At 42.2% G+C, this 18,245-nt stretch overlaps 1 protein-coding gene across 1 annotated transcript in view; it reads left to right on the plus strand.

The window, feature by feature from the left end:
• The window catches only part of fmn2a (formin 2a), a 37,244-nt gene that overhangs the window by 5,141 nt on the left and 13,858 nt on the right, over positions 1-18,245 (plus strand). Inside the window, exons 3-7 of the mRNA XM_030071382.1 lie at positions 3,311-3,463; positions 5,023-5,894; positions 7,217-7,358; positions 11,017-11,104; positions 15,572-15,633. Of these exons, the coding sequence (XP_029927242.1) occupies positions 3,311-3,463; positions 5,023-5,894; positions 7,217-7,358; positions 11,017-11,104; positions 15,572-15,633 (1,317 nt within the window). The remainder of the gene's footprint in view (positions 1-3,310; positions 3,464-5,022; positions 5,895-7,216; positions 7,359-11,016; positions 11,105-15,571; positions 15,634-18,245) is intronic.

Raw genomic sequence — 18,245 nt, forward strand, 5'->3', positions numbered from 1 at the left:
CTGCAATTACAGTGCCAAATAATGCATACCACATCATGTAAAGCTCATCCAGTTTTAGTTTCTGTCTATATTACTATATTGCAGAGATTTACCAGAGAGCCTTTTCATTATCAGAGGCGTAGTGGCTTATGTAGTCAGGGTGACCATATGAAAGTTTATGTCATAAATCTTTAAATCGTGATTCCAGTAATGCTTTGCTCAGACCTAATCTCATGTGCATGTATTTTCACGTTCCCCTGCACAGTTCACTGAGCCCACTGTCAGTGCCATTTTTATCACAAGCCCCTCGCAGCTAAATCCACCCAGCTGAACTCTGTGTTGCTAGAGGTAGGACTGATAGTGCATTATAGACGTAGAAATACTTCTGTGTGAAGAATGCAAATAGCTCAGAATTTGGACAAATCCAATTACCTTGTTTTTATTGAGAATATGTGTGCATATAAAAGTAGGTGCAGATATGCATGTTCAGTATGCGTATCTATCTTCACTCCTCATATAATGATCCCCATAGGACAGATCTGTCTTGTGTCTCAAGGCAAGAAGTTGTCTCATCTCTTGATGTCATGTCTTCAGTGTGATGAGAGGACTTCATTTAATTGTTTATTTTTTTCGTCTGTCTCTCAGCTACCAAAGCAGATTTGTATCTGAACAGATTAGCATTTGTCTCCAGTTGCACAACGCACCTCCCCCTCTGATGTGAACGCATGCACAAATACACCCGTTCATCAGCGCATACAAGCATGCATTCCTATTTGTAAACAACCAAACACACACACACACAAAAATACAATAAAATATCTCTCACTTGTACATGCATGAAGCTTGGATAGCTTGCTCACATAAATCTCTCAAATGCAAAATGACACTTTGCTGCGCCTTGTATTGTATTCAACCACGAATAGAGTGCACTTTCATTCATGTACAATTCTGACAAAGGCACATGGTTAGGTGAGTAACTACACACACACACAAAAGGACAGGAAGAGACACACACACATATTCAGGCATTTCCTCGCATGGCTGGCCTAATAGAAATCCCTATGACACTCCCTCGGTCTTGCTGTGCTCTCGGTCACACACACAAACACACACACAAACACACATCTGTGCTTGCGTAGACCATCTGCTGACCGTGTTATATAACAACTCCACGTGCCTTGGGCTCAGGCTGCTCTTCCCCAGCAAAACACTCCACATCATGTCAGGATTGGACAAAGACTCATGCCCCCCCCCCCCCCCCCCCCCCCCCCCCTTTCCTAGTGTCTGTCTACCTGGGATGGGCCTCGAGTCCTGCATTATTCAGCATGACCAGGAATAACCTTTCCCTTTGCCATTTAGACTGCAGATCTCATCACTGTTGCTTCATATCTTACAGTTAATCTCCCTTGTAAAATAAATCACTTTTGAGATCATCACAGTTTCTCTCTCTTTGCAACCTTTTCCTTAACTCCTCATCGTCTCAATCTCTTTGTACCCCTTTTCCTTTTACAGTTACTTTCCATTTTGAAAGTAATCACTTAGCTCATCGCCTCTCCCCTCTAACTAACTCCTTTTCCTTTTATTGCCATGTTTACCTCTCACCTCCTTTGTCCTGCAAATTGCCGCTTAAATATGTCATTGTATCTTATTTCATTGCTGTATTTTTTTTATAGTGTACAAATTCAGGAACGGTTGGTTTCTTGTTCTGCACACTGCCTGAAATTGAATACACCATTGGCTTCATTTTGAACAAATATAGGGTGTCAAGGGTTTGGAGTTAAGAACTGTAAATAAAGTATCACCCCTTTTACAGTAAATAACATGATTGTGTGGGCGAGTACTCCTGAGTGGCACGGCTTTAAGTGAGTCTGGCTTTCTCTGTACCCTCACTGTTTGTGTGTCTGGCTCTAGCTCAGGTTACCAGGCTCTGGTTATTGTAACATTTTGTCCTTACAGCAACTGTACTGAAAACATCACTATAAGTCAGCTCTCCAACTGGAACAAATAGCAGCTAAAGCCCTATGAAAGAGCAAAGATTTATGCACGCAAACACATGATTATCAAACACACTCACACCCTTGGAAGGGTTTGCTGTTCTTACATAAATTAAGCACATTGATGTAATCCGCTGTGCAATGACAGTTTGATTTACACTGAGGTCAATTTGCATGTATTTCATGGCATGGCATTGCATGGTATTTAGTTCCACATACTGTTTTTCTGAGACATATTTCGCCTTGGGGAAAAATACCCAAGTATTTGGTTAAACAAAGGAAAGATCTCATTATTCTCTGGGATAACTTGATTGCCTTAGCTTAGAGGGACAGCACAAGCTCTGCTTGAATTTGCCCCAGGTTCACCTCTACACTAAGAGGCCTTGCACACACAGCACAACACTATCTTTCTCTTCGGGAAGATTATCACATCATGATTGAGTTTCTTGGTACAGAAAAAGCAGCCTTTATTCAGATAATCATGGTTGGGTCCTTTGAATTAAGCTAACAAACCTCATGTGTGTCTGTCTGATGTCCTGGAGTCTGAGATGATTATTGATTAATCTACTTAAGATAAGTTAAACATGGTTAATTATGAAAGGTTTTTACAGTGAATTCTGTTGACGTCTAGATTAAACAGGTTGTTTTGGAATCTCTGTAAATCCACATGATTTTACTGTCTTATCTTTTTTTATTTTATTATGTGTGATTCTATTATGTTGTTTCTAAATAAGGAGTCCCATGCACTTCTTTATCGTCAGAGGTAAATAAGATGTATGAAAACGGACATAAATTTAGAGGGACATAAAAGTACCACACCAGTGATTTTGTAAGTTTACAGTAATATCTGTTTACATGTTATTATATCATTATTGTATTATTTGTAATATCTGTATATACTTCAAATATATTTACTTTACATTTCTGCTAATCTTTTCCCAAAGCAAGCAGCAACGAAATACTTATAGACAATGTGCAGTGACAATTTTAAATTTCTTTATTCAAGGATTTCAAGTGTTGTTGTATATTATGATGAAGCTGGGGGAAAAAAGCATTTGTAAAAGGTAATTTAGACCAACTGCTGCTAATACACTGGTTGTCAAAGACCAAAAAAAGTATTTGTACTGCGTCTTCACACTTGAGTTCTTTCTGCTTCTTTTATCTGCCACCAGTGGATGTTGTGAACCTCTAGTCACAGAGCCTCGCTGTATGTGTTACATGTCACTGTGGCCTAAGCAGTTTGTTTACTTGGCAGTGTGTGCAGTGAGCCAGTAGTTAGCTCAAACCTCTATCACCTTGGATTAGTTACCTTATGTCTTCTCCTAAACTCTGTGCAGGAGGAGCAGCTGTACACGTGGGCTTCTTTAGGCCAGCCAGTATCGTCCCACCAGTGGGACCTGTATGGGGGGCGTCCCACAGGCAGACTGCAGGCCCAGAGGACCACTCCACAGCAGTTATCAGCCAAGACACCTGGCGGACTCCTCTCTCAGGTTGGTTACATCCATTGTACACCCATAAATACTGTATGTAGCCCTTTCTACACTGTGTGCAACATCCTTGCTTTGACTTACATCCTTTTTTTGCTCATTTTATACTTTACCCCCCAAATCAGAAATCATTATCCTGGCTATCTAAGTGTACAATTATAATTAATAAACCCAATTACATGTATTTTTTCAGCCATTTTGGCAGGAAATAGCAGGGTAAACACAGGTATAACTAATTACATTAATTAAGGTTCTGTCCCATAGACCTACATGGACCATGGAAAAAAGGAAAGAAAGAAAGAAAGAATTGCCTGCATCTTGCATTTAGTTTCTGTTTGGTCCATCCTAGTTCCCTGATATTTCATGAAATATTATGAGACTGTGCTGATCTGGCAACAGAGTTTATTCATATCCACATCACAGACGATGTTCTCTCTGCTGAAGCAGCAGGCTAAGTGTCGCCTGGCATGATGGATCCGAGCTTGGATGGATCCCTGAATGCTTTTCTTCTTCCTCTTCTTCTTCCTCTTCTTCTCCACACTTCCTCTCCTTCTCTCAAGTCTTGGCATCTTTTGATTTCCAAAACAAGAGAGCTCATTGTTGACCCTCTGCTTTGATTTGTAATTTAAAAATCGAGTGACTAGTGAAACTGTGATTTTTCATCATCTTGAATGGCAGTGCTTTTCAGGCAAAAATGAGAGATTTTAGTTATGAACAATGTGCCAAATATACAGAGTTGTGTGCAGCATTTTGCAAAAAGTATGATTTAATACTGCTTTCTCCTTATAATAAATGATGTCAGTAATTTAATTCAGGTCAGATGAGGTGATGTTTTTTTTAAAGTTTGATCCACAAAACAGCCAATATGTTGACCTGTTAACGTGTCCTTGAGGAAGATAGTTAACTGTCTACCTTCTCACTCTTAATCTGCATCAGCTAAATAGCTACATTGTAAGTTGTAGTTCACCCACCAGAGGTCAGGCTTGTCCTGAAAAACTTTTAGATTAACACTTCAAGCCTCTCTATTTCCTGGAATAATTATAAATCAGCCAGGCCATACAGACCAAACATTCTCTTTAAGATTCAAACATGTGGCCACAAGTTGGGAATGTGTACAACCACACATGGACCCTCCCCATGTGAGGCCCAATGAGACTCCCCGTCTCTGGGGTCAAATCTCTCGGAGACTCCCCTCATCCCTGGTCTAACCAGTCTGGAGCCAGAGGTCTGACGGAGTCTAGACACGATGGACTTCCTTGACCCTTCTCTAGCTCACAGCTCTGCCACTAAGCTCCCTCAGTTGTGGGTGTTGTAGTGTTTTTTTCATGCAGGATGTGTTGTGTCAGTATTTTTATGGGATTTATTGAATGATAATGTGTCCACGACCTAAATAGCAAAGTCCAAGATATGAGAGTATTTCTGCTTTCAAGATTTATGCCACCAATTTTATTTCCCACTCAAAGGAGATTGTAAAGTAAAAAGAACACAAACCTTATTCATTATATTTCTTTTGAACCCTAATATAGTCGTTTGGTCTAAAATTTTCTCTTGTTCCCTGACAGAGAGAATCCAGCAGGTTGAAGTCAGGTCAGTCATCCTCTGAGGATGAAGGCTCTCTTATCCCTCAGCTGGAGAGGACCATTGATGACCTGCGGATTAATATTGCAGTGCTGCAGGGCCAGCAGACCTCCTTGGCAAAGGACACTGTGGATAATACAGGAACTCTGGGCAATGCTAACCACAAGGCCTCCCAGATGAGGGGAGGAAGGCTGGGAAAGGCGTGCCAGGAGATCTCTGTCCAGACTTCGCCTATGGAGGAGGGCTTTAAGTTTGATGTGCCTTTAAACAGAAGACCACGCAGCACATCTTCCTCTGCCCCGAGTCCAGTGTCCCCGTATTCCTCCAGTGCCGTCACTCCCAAACCCACTCAGGGCTTCGTCTGCACCTGCCAGCAGAGGCAGCAGCAGAGCAGCACCCATCCGCCTCCTCCTCCCCCAACTCCTCCGCCCACACCTGGCCTCCCACCTCCGCCACCCCCTCCACCTCCTCCTCCTCTAGTTGGTGGAGCGCCTCCACCTCCACCACCACCACCACCACCACCTTTACCAGGGGGCCCTGCTCCTCCTCCACCACCACCTCCCCCACCACTACCTGGGCAGGGGCCTTGTCCGCCGCCACCTCCCCCTCCACTGCCAGGCTTTGGACCTCCACCCCCTCCTCCTCCACCCCCAGGTATGGGCCCCCCTCCACCACCCCTTCTCCCTGGGATGGGTCCTCCTCCTCCACCCCCACCTCCAGGCTTCGGGCCTCCTCCACCCCCAGGCCCCATGACCTCCATGATGGTCCAGGAGGCTGTCCCTTCCAAGGCTATCATCGAGCCCCCTAAACCCATGAAGCCACTCTACTGGACTCGCATACAGCTGCATGTGAAAAAGTAAGGCCCAGAATTTTAAAAATCAGAAAATAAGGGGGTGGATTGCCCAGTTGGACATGGTTAAAGGAGAACTATTTGGCCTAAAAGCAATGTAGGAATTAAGTGAAATTCCTCTAGGATACAACTGGCTCTTAGGCTCTTAATTTTAAACCAAAGAAAAACAGCAACAAAAACAGAGTATATGAAAAGGGAAAGTCTAAGGGAGGCATCTGTATGCAGTCACCTATATCACTGGTGAGAGCAAGATTACTTGTTTAAAGATCCTTGACGCCAATTTGTTCAATCAGTATGTTAATGCAGCTCACGTACACATAACATTTTGTGAGTAAGATGCATGGCTGGTCAAATAACATGAAGATAGATATGGATCATTGACACAGAGGTGTTCTCTGAACTGTGGAGAACAGAGAGGAAGCTTGACCATTTAAGATAAAGATCGGCCACATGCTATGAGAACCACAGAGATGCTAACATAGTGGAAAATGAAAGAGATGCAGGCCAGGCATTGTGGTGAGTAGAGAATTGACTTGAACCAGGTGTTCATCTCTCAATAAAGCAAGGAATTACAGTAGAATAAACATGTAAAAATTGAAGGGAGTGCATCTACTTTTAATGTTATTCCTGCTCATTGCCTTAGAAGCTGCAATTGCAATTTATTTATAAATGTTAATGGACTGCCAAAAGTGGATTCCTGAAATTTGACCTCCACTGTCCTGAGATTGATAAAAAAAAAAAAAAAAAAAGTACATAGCTCTTGTTAGTGTAACGTGTGAAATCAGCACACAACACATCATCTATGTACAAAGGATGAGAAACTCAGTTCATCCCCAAGGCTCACCTGGTAGAGCACGTCCACATATGTGTTATCTCAGCTGCACAGATTCAGTATGGGCTCGTGTCCTTTACTCTGTGCTACCACCCTTCTCTCCCCTGTCATCTGTCTCTCCTTTCTGTCACTGCTCAATAAAGCCGTAAAATACCACAAAAATAATCTTTAAAAAAACATGAGAAACTCAATACTGGTTTGTATTGTGCGATGCTGTCGTGTATTGACTATTGACTGATTCTACAAGAGGTAATATATCAGATAATGTGGTTTGATCATACCATACCATTACATTTACCTTGATGTTGAGGACTCATACCTCAGTATTTATAAAACACAGAAAAATCTTCAGAAGTCTCAGTAAAATATTCTACTTTGATATAACATAAAAGCCACTTTTTCAAGTGTTCTTCATTGTGCGTTTTCAAGCAATGCATAGTAAATTGTAACTCTACCCTTGACTCTCTAAATAATATCCCTTTTTTCCCCTCTTTAGGCAGAGTGGCTCATTAGTGTGGGAGAAGATTGAGGAGCCAACTGTGGATTTTGAGGAATTTGTGGAACTCTTCTCCAAAAGTGCCGTTAAGGAAAAGAAAAAGCCAATATCAGACACAATCAGCAAGTCCAAGGCCAAGCAGGTGTGTTGTGTTGTGTGTGTGTGTGTGTGTGTGTGTGTGTATTCACTAAGCATGGCTGTCTGCAGTGCCCTTCCTCTGTATCTTTCTTCCCTCTCATTCCTCTAATGCCACAGTCCTTTCCATCCCTCCATGCTGTCCCTCTCCCAGTTGCTTTGAATGACAGGAGGAACTGCTATAGCCAGACAGTTATTATGTGGTGTGAGCTCTGGCTCCCATCCGGCTTCCCCCGTGACCATCCAGTGGCATGGAGCCATTGGCTCGCGTGCGGTGAGGAAACCTCACAACGGTGATGACTGTTGAGAGAGAGACTAGGGAAAGAAGAGTGGGAGGGAGGGGGAGGCCTGGGAGCTGTAATTCGTGATGTGGTTCCGTCTCTAGTGCTTTCAGTATGACTGAGTTTAATAGTTAAACTGTTAGTTTCCCTCCCTAAGGCTCTTTAAGTCATATTGTCAGTGTGTAATTCTAGAAACATTTGATTTCCAATTTAAAGATGCATTACGCAAGGTTTTATTGCAAACATATACCCGTCATATCAGTCTAAATCATGAATATGGACTAGACCAGAGGGAGGTAGTAGATTTGCCCTGTTTGCCCAAATGTAACTCTGGCAATGGCCACTGGTGAGAAATCTAACTTGAGTCCATAATCTGACCTCCTCAATCTCCTTAATAATCCCTAATCTAACATAACTCCCTAGACGTAAAAAAAACAAAAACACTGTCTTGAAGATTTGAACCAGCACTTTTGAGATGACAATCAGCAGCCATTGGAGACAATAGATGAGCTTAGTGCAAAATTTTATACAAGCTGTCATCGAGTAAGGTTGAAGTACATATATGTAGACTCTTGGAGCTGTCAGATGGTCTCTTCACCCTCTTAGAGAGAGAAAAAAAAAAACATCGGGAGTTGCCTCCACACAGAGCAGCCCTGACATCTTAGATCCAGTCCTGCTGGTTTGATCCGGCAGGAGATCACACAGGACAGTGAGACAGGGAGCGATACCTCTGCTCTTCTGACGACATTAATACTGTACAGATTTCCCTTGACAGGTACAGTATGTTCTGATAAGTGAAGTACGATATGTTTCTGAGGAAGTAGCCTGCTACTCGTTGTGAGGTAGTTCGTGCTCTGGTCTCACTGCTGAACCCTGGGAGGAATGAGTCAAACTGAGATGGGTGTGGCGGGACAACACCTCTGGGCATCGCAGCACAATACCACCCTTATATTCTCATACAAAACAATAGTTCTGTGAGGGTCAAGCTCTATGAACTGCATGAACCATTCACCCCAATTTAAAAGTACAGTAGAGATGACCCTCGGTAATTGCAAATACACTCCAATGACAAAAAATGTGACATAAGCAAGGAATATGATGGTTGAGATGGTTATAGAAAATATAGCAGAAGCCTGCTTGCATGAAAACAATGATGCAAATGTGTTATTGTTGAGTCTACATGGCTCTCATCTCCAGACCAATGATGATGACCTTTGAGACTTAACTGACAAATAAACATGGAATAAATATAAATTTTTAATGACTGAGTCTACTGGATTTTCAGTGATAAATTGTGTGCTTATTCCACATTTTTGTCATTTGAATCTTAAAGGTCTTCACTTACATCCGCCCTCAGCTTTGCAAAGTGCAGCTTTCATACAGTTCAATGTGGATTGCTGTTTGGGCAGCTTGCAAATCTTGTGTAGGACGTGGCAAAATATGCTGCCGGACATGTGAGGTATATCTGTTAATGGTCAAACATTTTAGGCTTTGGTTTCATAGCTTTTAAATGCCGGTGCATTGATGCCACACGCACATGGCAGCAGCATTTTGACTAGCAGCTGATGGTCAGATGCCCTAAAAAAAGAGACCTTTTCAATCCAACAGGGGTGGGACACCCATGGCTGGAGTTAGCTGACTGGCAACACATTATTAAAGTTTTCGGGAAAAATATTTCAAGGATAATTTCATAGTTTCCTGAAGTCCAGAGGTGCCAATTGCCCTCCACATACCTCTACTGTTGACAGACACATGGAGCAACTTCCAATGTTAGTTGGCAACTGAAGATGGTAGACAAGCATTGCTACTTGACTGCCAAATCAATGTTTATCTGAAGTATCAGTAACATTTGACATTTTGAAGTACATCTGGTACATGACATTGTGTCATATTGTGTTTTTTGTGTTGCTGTTATGCATTGGGGCCTCAAGGAAAAACAACATGTGCTGCGGGCTAGGACAAGCCTGATGATGCTTTTCATTTCAGCTCTGTGCTCCAAGCTACGAGTTAAACGATTAGGGTACAAGTTGAATGAATCATCGATTTTTAGACTGAACGGCAGTTTGATTTTCATGTTCTCAGGGGATCTTTCAGCGGCGCTGTACTTGTTTAAGCTCGCTGGGTTGTTTTGTTGTCTCGGTTGAAAGGGAGATGTTTAAATAATTAGATTTTTCAGTAACAGCGGTTCATGGATCCATCTGTGTCTCATTGGGAAATAATACTCCTGACATTTTGCAAAGAAAATGTTTTAAATTAATGCATAAATTAGTGGGAAATTGACTGCTGTTGGTACTGTGTTCTGCTAGTCTATAAACTGCTGAAATACATGTTACATGACTGAAATCTCAGTGTACAATGGAAGGGTCATCCGATGAGATACAACTAATGACTTGTTTCCCAATCGACATCACACAGCCTCTCTAAGTTATCTGCCAGTGACACGTTGTGGAAGCCATTCAGCATCGTATCTCGATAGGCCTGTCTCTTGAAGTTGAGGTTGAGCCGGGAAAGCAGAGACACTTGGCCTGGTGATATAACTTCCTCTGTGTTTCAGAGGTCTGCGGTCTGTGTGATCTGGGTTAGATGGAAGCGTTCTGTCTGCATCACAGTAGGCTAGAGTTTCCTATCCTATCCCCTCATCACTCCGCTACCCAGCACACACTTCTGCTTACTCAGGCAAGCTGTGGTCCAAAGTGTAGCTTCCATGCTGTTTTTCATGCATGATAAAAACACTGACTTATTATTATCCAACTCTTGGCTGTTTTACCAGTGGAGGCTATTATTGCTCAGCTAACGTTTGTTTTCGCAGCTCTTGTCAGAGCAGTTGTAGCTACTGACCTTGAAATACAGTTGTTTTTGACTACTATTGTTCCCTTATTATTAGGATCAGGTTTAGTGGACTCCTTGCCGCCTGAAAAATCTTTCCAGCGTTTTGCAATTGTATGAAATATAATCTAAACAGAACCACTGAGAACGTCTCTTCACATGATATGCATTATCAGTGCCAGGGGTTGAATTCATGTGATCATACTGTGTTTGGTAAATAAGCCTCTTGTTGCCTGAAAGATCTGGGAGTTTTAAAGCACCCCGCAAAAGGAAGATGGATGTGGAGAATTGGAGTAAAAGCTGGGGAAAAAAAATGTTAATCACCATAATTCAACTAGACAGGATTATAATTTGCATAATGTTTGTGGGTGAACTGTCTCAAGTTGTCCTCCCATAAAAAGAAAAGGACAAAAGGGAGTGAGGTTTGTGTTTTGTCTTGTTCAATGATTTAATCTCCAGTGAGCGTGCATGTGTGCGTGCATGTATGCACATGAAGTAGTAATATTTCCCTTCTCTTTGTCTCTTTCCTCTCATCAACTCTCTCTCTCTCTCTCTAAGGTGGTGAAGCTTTTGAACAACAAGCGCTCCCAGGCTGTGGGGATTCTCATGTCCAGCATTCATCTAGACATGAAGGACATCCGCAATGGTGAGTGAAATCATGTGGCCACGCGGCCTCATCCTCACCTACATGTATTTAAATAACTAGAGGTCAATTTTAAGATACTCTATTTGATGTATTTGTTATGCTTAGCCTTCTGATGTACAGTTGTTCAATGTCTTTATTACCATTTCCCCACATTATCTGCAACAGATAAAACAATATATAACCCATATATGCAAGTCTACCAAGCTTGTATGTCTAATGCATTTGCACTAGCTTCATTAAAGATTGGAACACATCTGGCATAATTCCCAAAGATCTTCAGTTTTTGCCTCCATTTGCAAAGTCTTAACAGTGTCCTGAGAGTTTTAAGGCATTCACAGGAGAAACTTGTGACTAGCATTGCGGTTTAAGCACAGTTTTAGTGCTCCTAGAACTCGCTAGCACCTTTAGTCCGAGGCTCGGGCTCTCATGGCGGATCAGTCCCAAGCCAATGAAGTGGAAGTGGACGCACTCGCAGCTCTTTTTTTTTTTTTTTTTTTTTTTTTTTTTTTTTAGTATTTTCCAGGAGTGTTGTGGTGACTCTGACAATGCAAGAGTGGCGAAATTAAAAGAGCGTGCATTTTGATTTCTGCATCACGAAGAGACGCTAATTGAGCTGCGGAGGGAGGAAAACTGCCTCTTTGATATTTTGAGCGCGGAGTGGAAAATGAAAACAACTTGTTGCTTAATGCTGTTGAGCAGTGGGTGGTGGTAATGCGCCGTTTAGTCTGGTGCCAACCATTATAAAAACACAAAAACAAGACGCAGAAGAAACTGCCTGTGAAGAGAGTCATGTAGATTGCTATCCTCTAGATTTGTCAAATCTGACATCTTATAAGACTGAAAACACGGCGAGATTCAGCAAACTACAACTTTCGAGTTTGACATGTTCTCAAACTATGAGTGCAATAAAGCTGGAAATACTCGTCTCTTGTGTCACTAGCTTAACTGAGCAACATTCACGTTTTAGTGTTTTTCTTATTTTCTTTGGTGTTTTCTTATTTTTCAGAGTCATAAAATCCAACTTTTACTCAGTCTATTGACAACTTCATTACCTGAACTTTAACCCACAAGTGATCATCGTAAGTCAAAACAACGTGAGGCATCAGAAATGTTTTTTACCATCGCATTGTTACTGTCCTCTCCCTTTTCCTTCATTTCAGTTTACATATTCTGAGCCTCATCCTACATGTAAATCATTTTTCTCTGTGGCTCTCTGTCTTCCTCTGATGTGTTGTCACCATCTTGTCTAAACGGCTTTGTTGGAGTGAAGTCACTCAGGAGATGTTGATGAGAATGGACCGTCTTCCTGTTTTAGTTACCCTCTGATTGCGCTCCGGTCTTAATCCCTCATCCGTGTGTCTAAACACCGCTCCTCGTCTCTCCGTCCTCTTCAAGTGGGACCTCCTATACATTCCAGCTTCAAATTTTTATCACTGCGCATATGGCAGCTGTCTAGGTTACATCAAAATAAATGCGCACCGCAGAAACCATGGCTGGTACATACACATGTAGCGATAAACAGTCACTCTTTGGAGTTGTTTTGTCTACGGTATCTTCAAAGCGTCTTGCGGACAGAGTCTTTGCTCCTCTGTGCTCCGGCCTTAATGTCAGTCGCTGCTGCATCCATCTCAGGTCAGGCAGGGAGAGAGAGGGAGGGCGAACGCGGGGACAATCTCATCAGCACTGTCATTCATCTCCTGTGTTAGGACAGTTTGTGCCATGGTGCATAATTAGCCCTGATTGGAAACTTCAGTATATCACAGTGGGTAAGATCACACAGAAGATATCTCAGTGGCTTGGTGAAGTGGTGCTCAGTCTTCTCGGCTTGTTATCCCCAAAACAAAGAGATGCTTGCTCCCGTCCATCATCCATATTCATTATTTTGCAACATGAAGAGAAAAAAAACCCTGAAGATTGTAAACAAGATAATATATTTGTATATTAAACATTTGTATTGTTTTCCCGTTCATGAAATAATCTTGTGATCCCTTGGGTGCTTTCGAGGTTTAGGATGATTAAAGAATCAGAGAACAATTTGTTTACCAAAGAGGAAGGATTCATTCATGACTTTCTGCTCGTCCCGTTCCGTGTTGTGAATCATCGTTTTATTTATCCTCTTGATTTTGTGTTTGTAGACAATGACTAACGTGACTTTGGTCAAATCACCAGGATATCGCTGCAAACTTCAACATCTAAAGGAAGAGGAAAAACAACTTCTGAATCACCGATATAGATCATGTCTGTTTTATGACAGCGGAATTGCTCAGCAAGAAGTCAACACTTTTATTTTCCTCACAGCTGTTGATGTTTGTTCTCAGACTTGGCCGACACTCCGCGTGTTTCATAAGACACTTCCGTGCAGTGTCTGCTTCCTGTGAGGCTTTGGAGCGCCAGTCACAGAGTTAGACAGTGGTTGTAGGCGCCATGCGGGGGTTGAGTGTGGTAGCAGGGGTAGACCCAGGCAGATGGATCTGGGTTTTGGTCATAAGAGGTCTGTGTCAAAGCGATGATACGGCTCTCTCCCCTGTCTTCCAACCCCCCTCCTTCTCCTATCAAACGAGCCAGCCTCTGGATCAGACAGTAATGAGAACCAAATGATCACCAGAGAGCAGAGTGAGAAAGAGAGGAAAAGTGAGAGAAGGAGACAGGAGACGGTGACAGAGAGCGAGAGAAAGGGAAAGAAAGAAAGAAAGAAAGAAGTGGAGAAGGGGAGTAATAGTATGGTGGGGTTATTTCTGTGGTGGATGTGGAGGAGGCGAGTGTGTGTGTGAAAGCATTAGAGAGTGACAGCAGCAGAGAACAGAGAAGAAAAGTGTGAGGTTGCCCTTGTGGCGGCTATAGTGGAGACATATGAGTGTAAATGACAGTGAGAACCAGAAAGAGACAGAAAGCAACATACATTTCAAAGCCAAAAAGCATTTCAGTTTTTTTTATTTGCCTAAAAAGGAATATGAAACAGCATTGCAAGTTTAAGTAGCAAAATTACATATGCACTGTCTAGGTGAAATAAAAGGTCCAGAAAGGCTTAAGGGAGTCTCCCCTAACAGTTCATAATGAAATTATATGGATAAAAAAAAAAATAACATTCAGTAATATTATATGTAAGCAAGCAAAGAGAACAAGGTGAGATAAAGGGGAAAGAGAAAAAGAAAAGTCAACTTGCAAAAGATGCCAAAATTAGACAAATAGAGGGGAAATGAATCTTGACACAAAAGTGAGATTATATTATGCATTCAGTGTGTTCAATGATCTGAAACATTTTCTTTTTCTATGTTTTTTTTTTTTTCTATCCAGCAACCATGTGGCCCCTAACCTTGTTGCGCCCCATATTCATGACTATTGTATATGACAAAGCTTTGATCCAACCTCAGTTGAACCGCTGAACTTTATTCTGTACAATCTACCAATCTTCTGATCATGTGGAGCAAGCCTCTATGGCAGTGGTGAATTTCCCCTGTTTGGAATGCTTTTGTTGGTCTGCCTGACTTGACCAGTAGAACAGACTGTTGTGCCATACTTCTTTGTTGGTCTTTCTTACGGTTGCCTTTCTTTCTTCTGTCTTTTCCTATCTCTCTCTCTCTCTCTTCTTATTGTCTCTTACATAAAATTGCTGTCGGGTAGAGGCCCTCTAAGAAGTCCAGTCATGCTCCACGTCTAAGCATGAGAAGTTATGTGCGCTGAACGCCGTGCGCTGAATCCATTACTCCATGCTCCCTTATCCCTTTGACATTAGCTTCCCCCCCTGCACCTCAACAGCAAATCATCAGATCAAAACAGTGTGAGTAATTTGGACACCCATGGTATGCTGAAATACATATATAGGTGTCAAGTGCTTCACTGGATGATTGTGCATACAGCAACACCTCAGCCTCAACACCACAGACCCTGGGGCTCTGTTTGTCTTTAAACATTTACTTTCAAAGGATTAATGCTCGCGGGCGCCAGGTCCTCGCACCGAGACAAAAAGGCGACACCAGGAATTCAAACACAGGAGTTCAAACACAGATCTTTGTGCCTTTGACAGATTTCTAAGACCTTTCATATTTATGTTGTAGTTTGTGGTCTCTTGCGGTGCTATCATGATGAGAGCTGATAACTATGTAACTCTCGGTGTATGGTACATGACGTTTTGTGTGAGGCAGTGTGGGGGGAATTATGCCCTTGTTATGGCTCATGCCACCTTGAACCTCAGCAAACAGCAAGGAACTAACTTCTGCAACAACTGGAAAGATATTTTGCGAAGATGTTTGTGAAAGTTGACCCTGAAAGATATTTGCATTATAATCTAGAGGTTACATGGAGGTCCAAGTAATTACAGTTTGTTGTGCTGGTTTAATCTCATTTATAGCTATATACAGTAGGTGTTTTCATCTCCTTATTAAGATTTTTCCTTGATTTTAGCAGAGAAATGTCACCACACATCTCATTGATAACATTCCCTGCCCTGTCTTCTCCTTCCTTCTGTAGCCATCCTAAATATGGACAACACTGTAGTTGATCTGGAGACTCTACAAGCCCTTTATGAGAACGTGAGTATAACAACATGCAGCGGCTTAGTTATGTCTCTCTTTGTGGGTGAAGCAATAATAACTCTAATCCTCAGTTTGCTAAATTTGACTTTGAGTGACGGATGATCAACGGTCATGTGGACAGTAAAACGTCAACAGACTGGAGAAAAGACAACTCCTCAAAATGAAATGAGTTCTTGCCAGTGCCAGTCACCAGTGCAGGCCAGGTTTATCTTCACTGTGCCACTCTTTTTTTTTCTATACAGATTGTAGCATTATTTTGGGAGTCTGTGCTTGTGACAAATTGTATGATTTATGGTTAAACGTTTAATGCAATATATGAATACCGTGCAATCATTTTATTATAGAATGAAACCAAAGTAGAGTCAACACGCCGTGATATCAACAAAACAGCTACAAATCATTCACCAGCAGTTATTTTTGTTGCACTTGGCACTTTACTGACTATAAATTGCACAAACCCAGTTCCCATCCATCAAAAAAATACCTTGCCAAGATCATCAAAAGGTGAACTTCTGTTTACAGTCAGGAAAAAAAAATCCCGCTGTTAATTAAAAGGGATTTAGCTGTTTCTTCGATATGTAGCTACAAGGTTTTTACAGTGTGGATGTCAGTCAGAGATGCCAGTACGCTTGTGAACATGCCTTGCTATCTGGAGTTCATATTCCATGTTCCACTTGAAAGGGTGAGCTAAAGGAAGTGTGCATTAGATACCAAAACAAACAGGCAAACCACAAACCCTACTGGTATGTGTGCTGTTTGGCGACAGAGTTAGTCCTGTGTAGGTCTGTCTGCTGGCCTGGAAGGAGACCCATGTTTTTGCATAGTAAACATGTATTCTTCACTTTGGATCTGATTGACTCCACTGTTGCAATGCCCCTGTGTAGGAGAGCGAGAGTTGAGAAACCCCTGTGTTTGTGGCACGGCTTGGCTTTAAAGTGCCGGTGTGGTTTAAAAAACAGTATCTGAATATCATGTTAATGCTACACTGAGCTTTGCCAAGTGAAATGACCACATTGTACTGTATAACATTAGCATGAAATGAATTACCGAGCTGTCATCACCACTTCACAATATGACTCCATTTTGGCTCTGAAGGGCTCCCTGTATACAGTAAATACATATTCATCAACCTTCACTGATAGAAAGTCTCCCCCACCCAATGGAAGCACATCAAGACCCGCACAAAGTTACGTCAATAAATAATGGAACATGAAAAGGGGCATGTTTTCCCCATTTCAACTGTGATACAATTTTAAGATGCTGTGAAATTCCTATGAATTGTTTCTTGGCATAGCTACACAGGACAGGCCTGGACCTTTGGCTGCCAGAGGCGTATTAATAATGTTGATCATGGGAATGAGACTGAGGCTTGAGACAAGCTGTAGTTATGAACCAATGTGTCATAACTGAGGATCAAAAGGCTTCTAACCTCTCCACTCACCCCGAGACTGCAAGCTCCCCTCTCTGCTCTCTCTCTCTCTCTCTCTCTCTCTCTCTCTCTCTCTCTCTCTCTCTCTCTCTCTCTCTCTCTCTCTCTCTCTCTCTCTCACTCCCTGTCCCCCTTATAGCCTCAGGCTATGTTATTGAGTCGAGGAGCCAAATTGTTTCTCTTTTGTATTGCGAGACTCCATCCTGTCTGTGGGTCTCCAGCTCCCTAAACCACAGTTGGCAGCACAGCCTGTGTGTCTTTAGGAATGAGAGGGGCTTCTAATGGTTACACCCTCACTCACTGTGCTAGAAGCTAGATCACACACCACCCTCCCTCACTCTCTTTTTCTCTCTATTTCTGTCTCCCTCACTTTCTCACACACACACAAACATGCTCGCAAACAAACATGTAGCCGCACAGAAATGGGCAGTCATACACATGGATGTAGAAACACGCACAAAAACACACATACACACACATGCAGGGAGAGACAGAGCCGCTCAGTCTATGAGTGGCGGATTATAACCACCCCTGCGCTTTGAACAATAAGCCCCCGCCAGTAAAGGGGTCACAGTGATAGTGGGATACCGCTCCCTCCCCTCTAATATTATATCACAAGCTATAATCTGGGCCCAGACTTGAGGCTGTCTGATGCTCAGACTCCCTGTGGCTGACAGTAGCGAAATGTCATGGAGGTCAGCTAAATTCCATAGCCCCTCCTAACAACTGCCACCCTATAAATAATCACCTTGTACTAATTTTTTTTCACAGTGGGGCCTTGTGAGTGCCTGCACCAGGTCAAAATGTTTATGACCATACAGTTTGTCCTTTAGAAACTACAAGTATTCACCTTATTTTTTTGCAAGACTTCCGGTGATTGGCTGGCTAACTCGCGTTTCACTGCGGCAGCAAACACAGCAACTGATTGATTTTTGTGTGATTCCACAATATCATCAAATAAGCTAGTCAAGCTAGTCAGCAGGGAAGCAATCAAACATAAGAGCAGCACAAAAGAAAAAAAAAAAAAAAAAAAAAGGAAGTTCCACCAACTGTTTACTTCCTCATTCCAAAATAAGGTGGATTGCTTCAGTGAAAACTGAGTGACATAAATAATGATTAAGCTCTGTTTAGTCCTGAACTAGACATAAATTCCACTTGGCCCGCTGGTTGAATTCTGGCA

This window comes from Myripristis murdjan, chromosome 15 (genome assembly GCF_902150065.1).
Source record: "Myripristis murdjan chromosome 15, fMyrMur1.1, whole genome shotgun sequence".
Taxonomy (NCBI): Eukaryota; Metazoa; Chordata; class Actinopteri; order Holocentriformes; family Holocentridae; genus Myripristis; species Myripristis murdjan.